The sequence below is a fragment of the Macaca nemestrina genome, chromosome 2 (genome assembly GCF_043159975.1).
Source record: "Macaca nemestrina isolate mMacNem1 chromosome 2, mMacNem.hap1, whole genome shotgun sequence".
Classification (NCBI taxonomy): domain Eukaryota; kingdom Metazoa; phylum Chordata; class Mammalia; order Primates; family Cercopithecidae; genus Macaca; species Macaca nemestrina.
The window spans coordinates 100,674,990-100,688,926 of NC_092126.1; the positions used below are offsets into that span (position 1 = coordinate 100,674,990).

At 44.6% G+C, this 13,937-nt stretch overlaps 1 protein-coding gene across 2 annotated transcripts in view; it reads left to right on the forward strand.

Moving 5' to 3' along the window:
- Nucleotides 1-13,937, forward strand: part of LOC105480186 (integrin subunit alpha 9) — a 387,973-nt gene that overhangs the window by 52,788 nt on the left and 321,248 nt on the right. For both annotated transcript variants that reach the window (XM_071091443.1, XM_071091444.1), the window contains 3 exons: nt 4,657-4,786; nt 7,495-7,580; nt 10,000-10,068. In XM_071091443.1, the coding sequence (XP_070947544.1) occupies nt 4,657-4,786; nt 7,495-7,580; nt 10,000-10,068 (285 nt within the window). The remainder of the gene's footprint in view (nt 1-4,656; nt 4,787-7,494; nt 7,581-9,999; nt 10,069-13,937) is intronic.

The following is a 13,937-nucleotide window of genomic DNA, read 5'->3' on the forward strand; positions in this document are numbered from 1 at the left end:
CTGAAATCCAGGCTCTGGGATTTAGAGCCTGAGGGAACCATGGGGTGTCAGCCTATGCTGGCTGTGCTCTCATGGTACAGCAAAGTGGGGACATGGTGGGTGTACAGAGTGGCCGGGGAGGGTGGGCGGTGTGAGTGGGAAGGCAGCCCCTCTGGGCGCCACTGTGCCCTCTGACCCCGGCCTGCTGTCTCCTGGCCACTTTGGACTTTGGCCTCCGCTTCGGTTCCCAGGCTTTTGGCCTCCTTAAACAGGAGGTCTTTGAACTCACTGCCTGCCTTGTTTCTGGAAGTTCAGCTGTTTGTGGCTGAGCAGGAAATGTGGTTGAAGGGGCCAGGCCAGCATGGCTCCCCTCCTCTGCCCTCTTGCTGACCTCGTCACTTGGGCTTGTCTTTTCTGTGCGCTGATGTCCCCTCACAGGGCAGACAGCTGCTTCCCAAACTGGACATGGATCTGTGTCCTTCTGGACACAATAGCTATGTTGCCCCAAAATATTTTGGCCTAAGGTGCCTGCTTGACCTACAGGTCAGTGACCCTGAGCTTAACAAAGCCCTCTGAGCTGCAGATACCACCTGAGTTTTAGCCTGTCATTGAGGATTAGAGAGAATTTCCTGGGAAGTTTATTTATTTTTGTAGATGAGGCTAACAGAGGTAGTAGATGCTGCTTAGCAGCAAGAGAGAATTTGGACCAACGGGGCTGGCGTTCGTGCCTGCTGCAGAAGCCTGGAGACACTTGAGTGGCAGTTTGTTCAGCACGGACTTCTGTTGTAGATCCTGGGCACTCTCCTGCCCAGCTGCTCATGCCAACTTGCAGTACACAGAAGAAATATATGGCTTCTTCCAGGCACACCTAGATGCCCTGGTCCCTCTAGGGGTTCTGCTAATAAATGCGTCTTGGGAAAAAGCTGCATTGCTTATAGATGGGATTCCACAAATGTGATTTAGGTAGTGGTGGCCTTTGCTTGGGGAAGCTTTCATTTGTGTGTGTGACATTGACATTGGCTGTTCCTGGGTGGTGGGGACCTAAGTATTGGTCACTTTTTCCTAGCACTTGTGAACAGCACCAGAAAGGTCACAAGCATCATCCATAGTGAACAGAAAAAAACAACTATGAGGGATTTCCAGGAAGGCACTGTCCCTCCCTTCAGCCTCAGCTCTGAGGATCGCAGGCTTGGCCCTGTTTTATTTAGTATGGACTGAAGGGAGAGGGGTGTGAGCACTGGGGGTGGGATGGAGGGGAGCGGTAAAAACAAGAGCTGTTGGTTTTAAAGGTTTTTGAAGAGAGGAATGACTTTATCTTACCCTGTTTGTAATGTTTGGGAGGGCATTCAGTGGTATGGTAGGCATACATTTTTTAACTTTTATCCTGGGTTAGTCTAAGTCATCAGAAAGCAACATATCCCTTACCTGCCCCCAATGTCCCAAAGAGCCTTTGCAGGCCTGGGCTGTTTGGCCTGTGCAAAGCCGCAGGTGGAGAAAGTTCTGCACTGTGGATACATCTGGGGCTCAGGAGGTTGCTCATTAGGTTATTCGGTGCCCTTTGTATTATATTTGGACGCTTATTACAAATTCCTTTCCAAGCTCAAGGCCAGGAAAAAGAGTCTCTCTCCTCTGATGAACTTATCGCTTGTGTTTCTTATACTCTTTCTAGAACTAGCCCGGTCTCTTATGCAGGACAGATGAGTGTAAAAAGAATGAATGGATGGATGCTCTGCTATGTTTCCCAGTGGAGAGTCCTGACTGCAGAAAGCCATCTATTTTTATAAAACAGTGAGATACCCCTGGGAACATCTGGCTTATCATCAACAGCTTCCTTCAAGGGGGGTAGGATCTCAAAACCTTAAAATGAAGTGCTCCTCAACAGTCATTTCTTGTCTATACCCTCCTGAATTATCAAAAAGCAAACCATTCTGGCGAGAATCTAGTGGCTTTTCTTCCATCTGTGTTCCTGCCCTACCCTTTGTTAAGGCTCTTCCCCAAATTAACCATAAAACATATTGTTTAAAGCATTGTCCTCTTGCCTGCAGGCTCTATCCTCCTCTCTATTTTTTTCTCTAGATACTTCTGGCTTTTGCAGACACTTGCTCCCTGAGAATTCAGTGGTGACTTTATGAATTGTTGTCAGAAATTCTAAATCTCCGTGGCAGGATCTAGCCTCCAAGGACTTGTCAGAGGCCAGCAGCTTCTGCCAGTGCATGGGGTCGTCTCTGCAGAGGGAGATCAACCTGAAAAGATCTGTTTCTGAAATATATGTGGGTGACCGACGGGCAGGGTGCGGGGGAACTCTGAAGGCTCGGGGGAAGGCCAGGTGGGTTTCAGCAGTGAGAGACTTGACCTGCACAGCATCTGTTCTCCCCATGAGCCTTCATGACCTACTAGTATCTTTGGAGTTTTGTCTGTAGCTGAAGGGTTTCCTCTAGAAATTTTGTTGATTTTAACCTGTTTTCATCGATTTTTTTTCTGAAATACTTTGCATATTACCATGCTGTCTTGCCCCAAGAATGATTTACAAAGGGACTTTATTTATCTTTATATCTAGTGTGAACTCTGAGACATAATAGTAGGTGCTCAATAAATATTATTGAGTGAAAAATTACTGATTTCATTGGAAAAATAATTCTGATTATTTCTTAGAGCAGTGTCGAAACTTTAGAAAATGTAGGTAATCCAAAAGTAGGGATTCCTTGTTGGAGGAAGGAAGGACTGAAAGCCAGGGACCTCTGATGGATACAAGCACAGCCTGCCTTCTAGCTCCAGCACAGCCTCTGCACAATGGGAGCTTCATCTTAATGCTTGTCAAATGTCATCTCATGAGCACGTTTTGTGTTTTTATGTGATGACTTCCTTGTTAGTGTTTAATCACTGTTCTGGAATTTTAAAAAAAATGAAGATTATTAAAAATATTAATACATACAACAAAATACACTATTTTAAATGCAGAGTTCGATGAGTTTTGACAAATGTGTATACCATGTTGTCTCTGCCTAAATGAAGATGAGAACATTTCCATCACTTCGGAAAGTTCCTCATGCCCCTTTGCAGACAGTGCTCCTTCTCTTTACTCTGGGCACCCACCGATCTGACTTCCATCACTGTGGATTGGTTTTGCTGATTCTAGAACTTCCTATGAATTGAGTCATTTTTTTCTCATCAACATTTGGTCTAGGATTCACCCATATTTCAATTGAGTTTTGAATACTGCGAAAGGGTTACACAGGCAGAGGAAGTATGAGGGCATTGCACAGATGTAGATAGAAAGAGCAGAGGGAGCTCCGAAGACCAGAATTAGTTTAGAGTGTCCTAGGCATGCAGTCTGAAGAGGCAGTGGCAGGAGAGGACCCTAACGTGGTTGAAAGAGTGGACAGTGTTGAATTTTGTCTGAGTCCTGCACTCTTGGAAAACAGTCTGGTCTAGAATTTGGAAAAATACAAAGGAAATAAACTTTGGGAATGAGAGTGCAGGGGATGCGTTGATTGGTTCCCATTATCTTATCACCCAGGGGAAAACCCCAGCAGATACCTGTGCTGACTTCCTTGGGTAACCAAATCATTTCTGGGAACTTAGGGTTATCATCAGCATTGGTGATGGTTCTGCGGCACGAACATGCTCTCAGGCCTGTTGACCATTTCCGCCGATCTAAATGCTGAAGACAGCTGTATGTTGAACCTCTTATGTTCTTGAGCCTGGGTTGTTTTTTTTTTTTTTTTTTTTTGACAGAGTCTTGCTCTGTCGCCCAGGGTGGAGTGCAGTGGCATAGTCTTGGCTCACTGAGACCTCCACGTCCCGGGTTCAAGCAATTTTCCTGCCTCAGCCTCCTGAGTAGCTGGGATTACAGGCATGTGCCACTATGCCTGGCTACTTTTTGTATTTTTAGTAGAGATGGGGTTTCACCATGTTGGCCAGACTGGTTTCAAACTCCTGACCTCAAGTGATCTGCCTGCCTTGGCCTCCCAAAGTGCTGGGATTATAGGCGTGAGCCACTGCACCCGGCCTTGAGTCCATTTTTAACAGTGATACTGTCTTTTGCTGCCTACGGTCTTCTCTTCCAGTTTGTGTCCTTCCTTAGTTGACCTCTCTGGTCTCTTGGTTTTGTTCTTCCAAGTTTACAGTAGACCATAATGATCAGAAAACCATGTTCTAGAATGTCCCTGAGAGGGTCTTGAGTGTGGTTTGGAGGGGATTCCCTGGAGTACTAGTGCACAGTTTCCTCTTGCCACGCATCAGGGCGGGGGAGTTGTTGGATGGTGAGCCTGAAGTCCAGGCAGGGTGCGGTATTGCTTGCTGCTTTTCATGAGTGGTGCTCCCTGGAATCTGTGGTTGAGGTCAATGTCAGCTGTTTGTCATTTCTTTGTTAGAGCCTGATGTAAAGTTGAGGAAATGTGTGTGGTCTCATTGTGGATAGAATAGGGGCCTGGCGTGTCATGAATCTGTCACCTTACTCAGTCTCTTCACATCTTTAGTTCTGATAATCCCGTCTGTATAATAGATTCCATAATGCTGGCGAATCTGGTGAAATGTGTTTTTATTGCTTAGCGGGGGGAAAAAAAAGTTCTTGGTGTGAGGAATTTCTCCTTTGTTGTGACTGTGGTTCTCATTGCACTCCCCTCCTTTCCCCTCCTCACTTCCTTCTCTGCTTACCGTTGGATTTCTTTTTGGTAGGAGCTGGTGGTGATGGGTGCCCCAGGGTCATTTTACTGGGCTGGAACCGTCAAAGTGCTGAACCTTACTGACAACATGTACTTAAAACTGAATGATGAAGTGATCATGAACAGGCGGTACACCTACCTGGGTGAGTACTCGGGGAGAGAACAGGTAAGAAAGGGTAATGGGAGTGATTCCCGCCAGATTCACAAATTATTGCTTTATTATTGGAAAGAGGAGTTAGTTGGCTTTGACGCCTGTTGTTCTAATGACTTACATCTTTAGCCAGGGCATCTTCACATCTAGCTCCACACGCAGAAGGTAGAGAGGAAAACCAAGGAGGGAACTGAATTAAAACTGTATGCTTTAATTAAAGAGCTGACAGTTGAACCTCCAGGGAAATAAACATTTTATTTTCTCATTTTATCAATTGTCAAAGTTCAGATGGTCAGGTACAAATGAGTGTGACGGAGTCTTAATTTTCCATGGGCGTCCCTTTGGAAGGAGTCCTTGCATTCTGATCACAAAACTGGTTGCAAATAGAAAGATAAGAACTAGAAATTATCATGACAGATGGCAACCTAATGCTGAAGGTTAATTAAAGGCTCAGAAAAATATCTCTTATTTTCTTAAGTCTTTCAATCTTCGGGAAAGAAGATAGACACAATTTAATTTATTTATCAGGCAGAATGACACTGGGGCAAGGTCCATGCCAATTTAAGAAGAGACATAGGCTGTCTTTGCTTGTGTAGATGACAATTACAAGACTCTTTTCTTTAATTCATGCCCTAAATGCTATAATTCTGGATTGAAAATGAAGCTAAATTTAGGAGGGCCTAATGATGACACACAATGCTCTTTCACACTCATGACACGTAACTTACAGGGAAAGGGCCTGATTCCCTTTTTGCATAGCATCACTGGGAACTTCTTGTTAAATGGGATTAGGGAGTTGTTGACTTGCCTTTTCCCTTCTAACTACAAGTTTTTTGCTGGGTAGTATAGACCCAACAATCCTTCTACTCTGGGGTGTTTGCTCCTGTAGGCACTCAGCTGCCTAATACTGTTGTTTATTAAGCATTTACCCTATGCCAGGCTCTGCATATTGTTTCTTTTAATTTCTGAAACAACCTTATGAAGTAGGTATAATTATCTACATTTTATAGATAAAGAAACTGAGGAGCAAAGAAGTTATACATCTTACCAAGGTCACATGGCTCCTAAGTAGCAAAATTGGGGTATGAACCTGTGGTTTCTGAGTGCAGAGTCTAAATGCTGAGCTTCCTTCCCTGTGGGTGCATCTGAGAGAGCACCTAGCACTGGTACTGTACCTCTCACTGGGCTGGGAGCACAAAATGTGAGACTGTCTCACATTTCCCAGACTTGGTATAGTATAGTGCCTTGTGTATGGTAGGAACTCAACACATATTTATTGAATCAGGGAATGAAGAGAGGGCAGAAGAAAGTCCAGTTTGGATGATGGGTTTGGGGTCTAGCACAGCTCCTTTGAAGCTTAGGGCCTGTGGTTTCTCCTTGTATACACATTAGAGGCTCTTATCAGCTGCAGGGATTATCAAGGATCAGTTCAGGCTTTGATCTCACTCAGAATACTCTTAGGTACTATCAATGTCCAGTCTGAGAGAAATCAGGCACGTAGTGAGGAAGAATTGATCATGATATGATGTCATTGCAAAACTCAAACAACTTACAATCACATTAGGGTTAGAGGGTGATGACAAGTTTGGGGATTATATGGCAGCCTGTACAGGATTTATGCTGGCCAGAGGAGAGCTTTCAGCCTGCTAGCCAGGCTCTCAGAAAGCAGGAGACATTGAGGCTAAGCTTAGGCAATCTTTTCCTTTGTTTCTAGGTTCCTTTTGCATCCATATTTTTTCACTGACCACCCTCCCACCTATCCACCCATGCATCTACCCAACCATGCATCTACTCACCCACCCATTGACAGCTTCTTTTGCCTTCTTGTAGAAGGGAGTGTGGTTAACAGCAAGGGCTTTGCAGACACAGATTGGACTTGAGTCTCGCTGTGTGGTCTTTGGCATGTTGTTTAACAGGTTTTTCTAATTCTGTATGTGTAAAATGGAAGAAGCAGTCATGCCTTCTTCATAAAGTTGTTAGACTGAAAGAGATACCTAAAGACATGCATAAAAATGTTGGTAGCAACTTTGTTCATAATAACCCAAACCTGGAAACAACCTAAATGCCCAGCAACAGAATAAACATATGACATATTTATATAACGGGATATTACTCAACAATAAAAAGAAACAAACCACTACTGTACTCAACGATGTGGATGAATGTCACAGATGTTATGTTGTGTGAAGTTCAAGAAAAGGCAAACCTAATATATGGTGATAGAAGTCAGAATAGTGGCTACCTGTGTGGGGCGTACTGACTGGGAAGGGGCATGAGGGAACCCTCTGGGGTTATGGTTCTGTGGTTATAGTCACTTCCTTGATCTGGGTGGTGGTTGCATGGCTACGCTCATGTGTGCATTCATTGAGTTTTACACGTCAGATATGTGACCTTACTGTATGAAAACTATGCCTTGAAAGGAAGAAAACAGATATATAGTATTTAATACAGTACTTGTCCCAAAGAAGACACTCAGAAAGCCCTCTTTCCTGCCCTGATGTCCTTGTGAACATGACTTTTTGTGAGATGAGAGCCATTTCAGCGTGAGAAGGCTGACAGCTGCCATTTTTTTCCTGGTAGTTTATGTTCCAAGAGTAGGGGGCATGCTTGAGAAACATTTTCCTCTGATGGATGTTTTTTTTTTTTTTTCCCTTCCCTTCTTTTTCAACCCTGTGCTTGGTTTCCGCCCATCCTGTTCAGGCTACGCAGTGACCGCTGGCCACTTCTCTCACGCGTCCACCACTGATGTGGTAGGAGGTGCCCCACAGGACAAAGGCATCGGCAAGGTGAGGAGAAATGTCTGTGGAATAGCTGGGGTCAGACAGAAGAGGGGAGCATGCTGTCCCTGGTGCAGAGGTTTGTCAGCTGACATTGACCTGAACATTCTACTGGGTGGCTGGTGGGCAGGTGATGAGGAACCCCCTGACTGCCCCACTTCATTGGAAAGTTTCCCTTGAAAGCTCAATTGGAGTGTGAGTACTACTCACACTCTCCATTTCCTGCACACTCTCATCTGAGGTTTTTCACAGCTGACCGTGTGTGTGCGTGTAATTTATAAGACTGAGCTCTGGCCTTATGGTGTCCTTCAAAAGAATGGCATTTAGTGCTGTCCAACTTCAGATCCCAAACCCTTCCCAAGTTTGGCTTTGATTTAATGGAGCTAGGTCTAGTCCCAGATACCTTTGAGGCTTTACTCATGCCCCAAATTATTCTCATATTTTTTCCCCCAGTGTTTTAGAAGGAACATTGGGTTCCCAAGACTGGTTCAGCCCAAAGGCTGGACTGGAAATATGTGGGTCTGGCTTTCCCTAAACTACAGTATCTGCCAAAAGACCCACCCCCTGGATCTAGGGCTGTCTGAATTCCTTTGGGAAAAATGACCTCTGAGGGGCCTGAATTGTGAACTATACTCATTGGTTCTTTATCATGAAGATACAGGAAATCCAGATTGAGTGGGTACAGATGGATCAGGAACCTGCATTTTTAAGAAGCTCCGTAGGTTGCCTGATGGGAAAGACTGAGTGAACAGAGGACTGAACTTTGGATCTGAGCCTCTAGGGGTAGACCTGTGATAGAGTCTGGTCGTATCTCCCAGAGCTTGGAGAAGTGGGATCTGAATTCTGGATTGGCCCAGATGAGCTGAGACCGCTTGTAATTGGAGCCTTCAGCCAGGAGGTCAGGATGATCAGGGAGCTGACAAACTTTCCAGTTGACTAGGCTTGACTAAGGGTAATTTCTGTGGATCCTCCTGGGCAGAGGTTAGGAGCTGCTGCTCACTTTTCTGGAGCATGTGCCTCCCTCCTCCCTAACATTGTTGCTGTGGAGAGAGGTTCTCCGAAACTGAAACCAGATAAACCAGGGCCGAGCCGGCAGGGAGGAGGGATCAAGCAGGTGACCTTCGATCACCTGAAGAAGGAGGTGGTTCTTTCTGAGTTGCTTGAATTTCTCTAAATAGTAGAGAAAGAAGCACTGAGAGCTGTTTGCATTGATGTCGTCTTCTTGGGGAGGGGCTGCAGGCTACCGGGTAATGCGGGTGCCTCTATGCTAACGATAGCAGCTTTCTTTTCTCCCTAGTTGCGGAAAACACCTTCTGGTTTTGTAGTTTTCCCTTCAGATGACTGTGATGAACTTCATAGTCCCTGTCAAGTCTTAAGACGACACCCCTGCAAACCCCTCTCATTGGCTATCTGGGGGGTGCAGAGGATAAAGTTAAAAAGATGAGAATGGTACTTATAATTGATAGAGCGAGACAGCGACATAAAAATGCTTCTCTTTCAGTTAGACCACCTGAGAGGCATGGGGGAAACTGGTCGTAGTGACAAAGTTGCCGACAATTCCACATTCCCAGGAATCGGGGCTAGTGCAGGCTTGATTCCCAAGGACCCCAGAATAGACCTCTGGCCTTCAGGATTTTGCTGGATATTCTAGTGTCAGGGCACAAAAGCACTCACACTAAGATGGCAGTTCCTTATCTCATGGGAAGGTTACTTACACTGGTTCTCATGAGACACTCTTCCCACGAGTTGTAATCTGAAAAAAAGAACTTCCATAGTCAAGTACATTTAGGAAGTTAAATGTCAGTGATCATCTTTGCAGTGGAGATGCATAGTTCACGTGAACATGCTAAAGGCTCTAAAAAGTTCCACAGTCAAGGAATTCACTTGATATTTAACTCCACATTTCCCAAACGAAACTCATATTTACCTAGGCAGATCACATAACTCTAATATGATGTGAAATCACTTTGGGAAACTGCTTTGTGTACAGTATTCACCTCTACCCATCCCTTTGTCTTCTGTTGTAATGCCTGTTAAAGTCCTATTGGGAATAAAGTCCAATCCATACCACCAACTAATTTAAAAAAAAGGAATAAAGGAAATATTTCAAGAAACAAAATACTAGCTTTTTCTCAGAGTTGAATTGTTTACTTGTAATTTGGAAGCTCCTTGGGTCTTATTGTGTGTGGCTTCTATAAGGAATGTGGTTCAGGAGCAGTGGAGGTGATATCTGCCTCAGGGTTGAAGGACCCTTTTATTTGCAGTGTTGGTAAAATGACAGCTGACTTCTTCATGATCATCAGCTAGCATAAGCACATCTGCTGTGCACTTGGCCCTTAAGCCTTTAAATAGGACTCCTAGGAGGATGCTGATAAATATCTTTCATCATTGATTTCATCCTAACTAGATTTTTTTTTTCATTCCATAGGTTTATATTTTCAGAGCTGACCGAAGATCAGGCACCTTAATTAAGATCTTTCAAGCATCAGGTAAAAAGGTGAGGTTCTTGGTATAAGTGACTATTTTTTATTTGAGAGATGTGATCATGTGGGAGTCAGTACTTTTTAGAAAACTGGTTTGAAGGCCCTACCTGTGCCCTATGTTTATATGGCAGTGCTATCTGCTTGTTGGTGTCTTTACCTTCTCAGCGGTACATGTAACCTGTGCATTCATGGAATTCATACTCGCTTTAGGAGACATTCTGTAGCAAGATGAGTTATATGTGGCCAAGTTACAGCACAGAGTTTTAAGAGATTGTCCATAGTTCAGACTGTCATCAACTGCATGCCCTGTCTCTCTGCCTCTCTCCTTTCTCAACACATCTCCACTTCCAGAGAGAGCAGATCTTTCTGAGTATAGGTAGCAAGAAGTGCTTCTCACTGAGCCTGTCTCACCGGCCCAACATTACCACTTCCCGAATCCTCAGCCCTCAACTGTCATTGCCAAGATGACTGTTGCCACACAGAGAAAATCCAAACACAGGTTGCCTGATTCCTCTTAGAACCTTGAAGCAGAAATAGCTCAGGGTGCTGCCCTAAAGTTAGTCCTGGGTGAGATTACTCTGCCTGGGTCCTCCCCACCCTGTCCCTAATCCTCTCTCTGCTTTCTGAAAGTTTCCATTATACTGTCCTGTCATCTAAAATTAAGCCAATTAGGGAGTCCTGCTATTAATAAGCAACCGTTTTCATGAGCTTATCAGTCATGCACTCCTTGTGTGGCTTAGATCAGCAGGACTGTTTGGCTGAGCTTGACTACTCTAAGGGACACAAGTTTAGGCTGGGAGCTGTGGGGGTAATTTGGAGGCTGGTCTTGGTAGAGGTCTTAGTGGGATCTGGGAAGAAGCATAGGATGTCTGAGACATGGGAGGAGGCCATGTGCCTCCTCGATTCTGTTCCTGCTGAGTTAGAACTGCTGTATGCCAGCCTGGGATCCTTCCATGTTGTTCTGATGGTGAATCATATTCCGAGTCCCAAAAATCCCATTCAAGTAGACCTTTTTGCAATTTTAACAATCCAAATAGGTATGCTTAGTATATAATTGTCATTATCTTTTGAATGAAAAATGCATCACCAAACTTGATTTTGCATTTTTCCTCAGAATGGCTCTGCCTTCCCCTGAGAACTCTGCTGGCTTGTGTTATTTTAACATTTCCAAAACCCCAAAGCAACAGCACTGGAAAATGACTGTGAGCCATTCTGCAAAAAGGTTTTCCAAGCACCCCTAAAGTTAGAAAACAAATAACTCCGTGCTATTTGTGATTTATAGAAGAGAGTCCTAAAGAGCAAGTAGGGTGTGCGTGGAACTGAGGCTAACATTTTAGATCTTCTGCAGAAGATAAGAAATGGGTGAATGTATCTAGCATGGAAACAATCTCCCTCTTCCCTTCAAATGTACCTGGGTTTGAAAGCCTAAAGGTAAAGGATTCCATTTTTTTTTTTTTCTTTTGAGACCGAGTCTCACTATGGCGTGATCTTGGTTCACTGTAACCTCTGCCTCCCGGACTCAAGCCATTCTCCTACCTCAGCCTCCCAAGTAGCTCGGACCACAGACATGTGCCACCATGCCCAGCAAATTTTTTTTTTTTTTTTTTGTAGGGATGAGGTTTCACCATGTTGCCCAGGCTGGTCTCAGACTCCTGGGCTCAAGGGATCCACCCACCTTGGCCTCCCAGAGTGCTGGGATTATAGGCATGAGCCGCCGCACCTGGCCAAGGATTATTTAAAATGAACTGTGGAACTTAAACGTGCCCATCACCCTATTTTCTGAGTATCTTTATGTTCAACTGTAGCTGTGCCCCCCAAACTGCTCTTCCCTCCTTGCCCACTCCTTGTTGTCTGTGCCCTGGGGAGGCCCAGTTAATGCCTATTGCCCTCAAGTAATTAACAGTCTGTAATTGTGCCCTCTCTCCTCCTTGAAAACCTCTTGGTTTGGATGACAACCTATGCTCAAGTTGATCAGATTTTGGGGGGTAGATCTGAGAGTGGATGGTGCAAGGAGGATGAGATTAACCTCTGGGAACCCACTTGTCCAAACTTCCTGAAGACTTCTGCCATTGAGTTCCAGGACAGGTTCAAGCTTGAATGTCTGCTTGGGTGTCCTTATCATACCAAGATACATCAGGTTTCCTGAGAAGGGACAGAAGGGCCCAGGTATTCAACTTCCTGGCTTCGCAGCTGTTTGACTTTTTCTTTCTTTAGGGCTCTTTGGCCCTAACCTTTGCGCCATTCCACAGGCACCCCTTCTTTCTGCCACTCACTCACAGCCCTCTTGCCTTCACTTCCTTCTACTAGTGTCTCCAAGTAGCTTTATCCTGTCATCATCGTTCTGCTTTTGAAATAGGCCATGACCTTTCTTTATACAACATATTCTGCTTCTTGCCAGAAGAAATGAGACATTCATGTCTGTCTGACTTCTCTATTACCTCCTACAAAAGGGCATGACCCCAGGCTTTCAAAGGATGCCTTTAGCTTTATCCCTATGTTCAGAGCCACATAGACAGGAGAGTTCTAACTCAGCAAACCACCGGTTCACTTCTGCTTCCGTTTGGCTAGAATTTGGTCAGATAGTTCTGCATCCTGGCTTCCCATAAGAAAAAATAAAGAAAAAAAACCCACCAAAACAAAAAAAGCTGATTTTTGTCTTTATTGGTTGACTTTCTCCAAATAGTACATATAAGAAATCACCAACATGTATGCAGTTCAGATGTTAATACAGACACACATCTCCATATTTCCAGGCTGATGGGGACTCTTGATCATTGGACGCTAACGCCAAAGCATGTCATTGCCATATTGAAGTTTTATTGAATTGACGGAGTATGTGAAGCATTTGTATTTCAAAACTTAGGTAGGAAACTTCACATACAGAGATTTCTAATTTAACATTGATGAAGATGCCAAATTAAATAGCCCTTTGGAATGAAACAAACAGTTCCCCTGGGGCTCAGCCAGTGAGTGCAGCCAGCAGCTTGGCTCTTTGGGTCTTTGCCTGTGTCTTACTGATTTCTTTTACCAAAGCGCAGATGGGGAGATTGGCAAGGCCACTGAAATAGTGACTGGTAACTCGATTTCTTGCCTCCTCACCCTCTGTGATTTCAACCCTTTCCTGTTCCTTTCTCCTTTGAGATTGGGTAGTCGGAGGGGAGGGAGATGGCCTTGGCATATCACTGGGGAAGGATTTCTGAGCGGCCACTACAAAGCCCTCCTGTGATCCTGTTAGCTGCAGGAAATAGATTGGAGTGTCCTTTACCTCTTTCCCTCAAACTCCCTGGGTCAGCTGCCAACAAACTCCAGCAGTAAAAGAAAATACTTGTTCATGTCCATCAAGCCAGGGGCCTGTTATTAGAAAACATTTATTTTAAAAGAATAATGCTTTTTCTTTTCTTTCTTTTTTTTTTTTTTTTGAGACAGAGTCTTTGCTCTGTCACCCAGGCTAGAGTGCAGTGGCGTGATCTTGGCTCACTGCAACCTCCGCCTCCCAGGTTCAAGCGATTCTCCTGCCTCAGCCTCCCTTGTAGCTGGGATTACAGGTGCCTGCCACCATGCCCAGCTAATTTTTGTATTTTTAGTAGAGACGGGGTTTCACTATGTTGGCTGGGCTGGTCTCGAACTCCTGACCTTGTGATCCACGTGCCTCCCAAAGTGCTGGGAGTACAGGGGTGAGTCACCATGCCCGGCCTCCTTCTTCTTTTTTTTTTTTTTCTTTTTTTTTTTTAAGTAGAGGTTGCAAACTGACAGCCTTTGGAAACAATACAGCCTACATATATTTTGTTTGGCTTGCACAGCATTTGTTTATTGTTTTTACGCATGAAGAAGTTGTGAGCATTTAAAACACTGGCACTTTAAATAAAGTTTTAGGCCGGGCGCG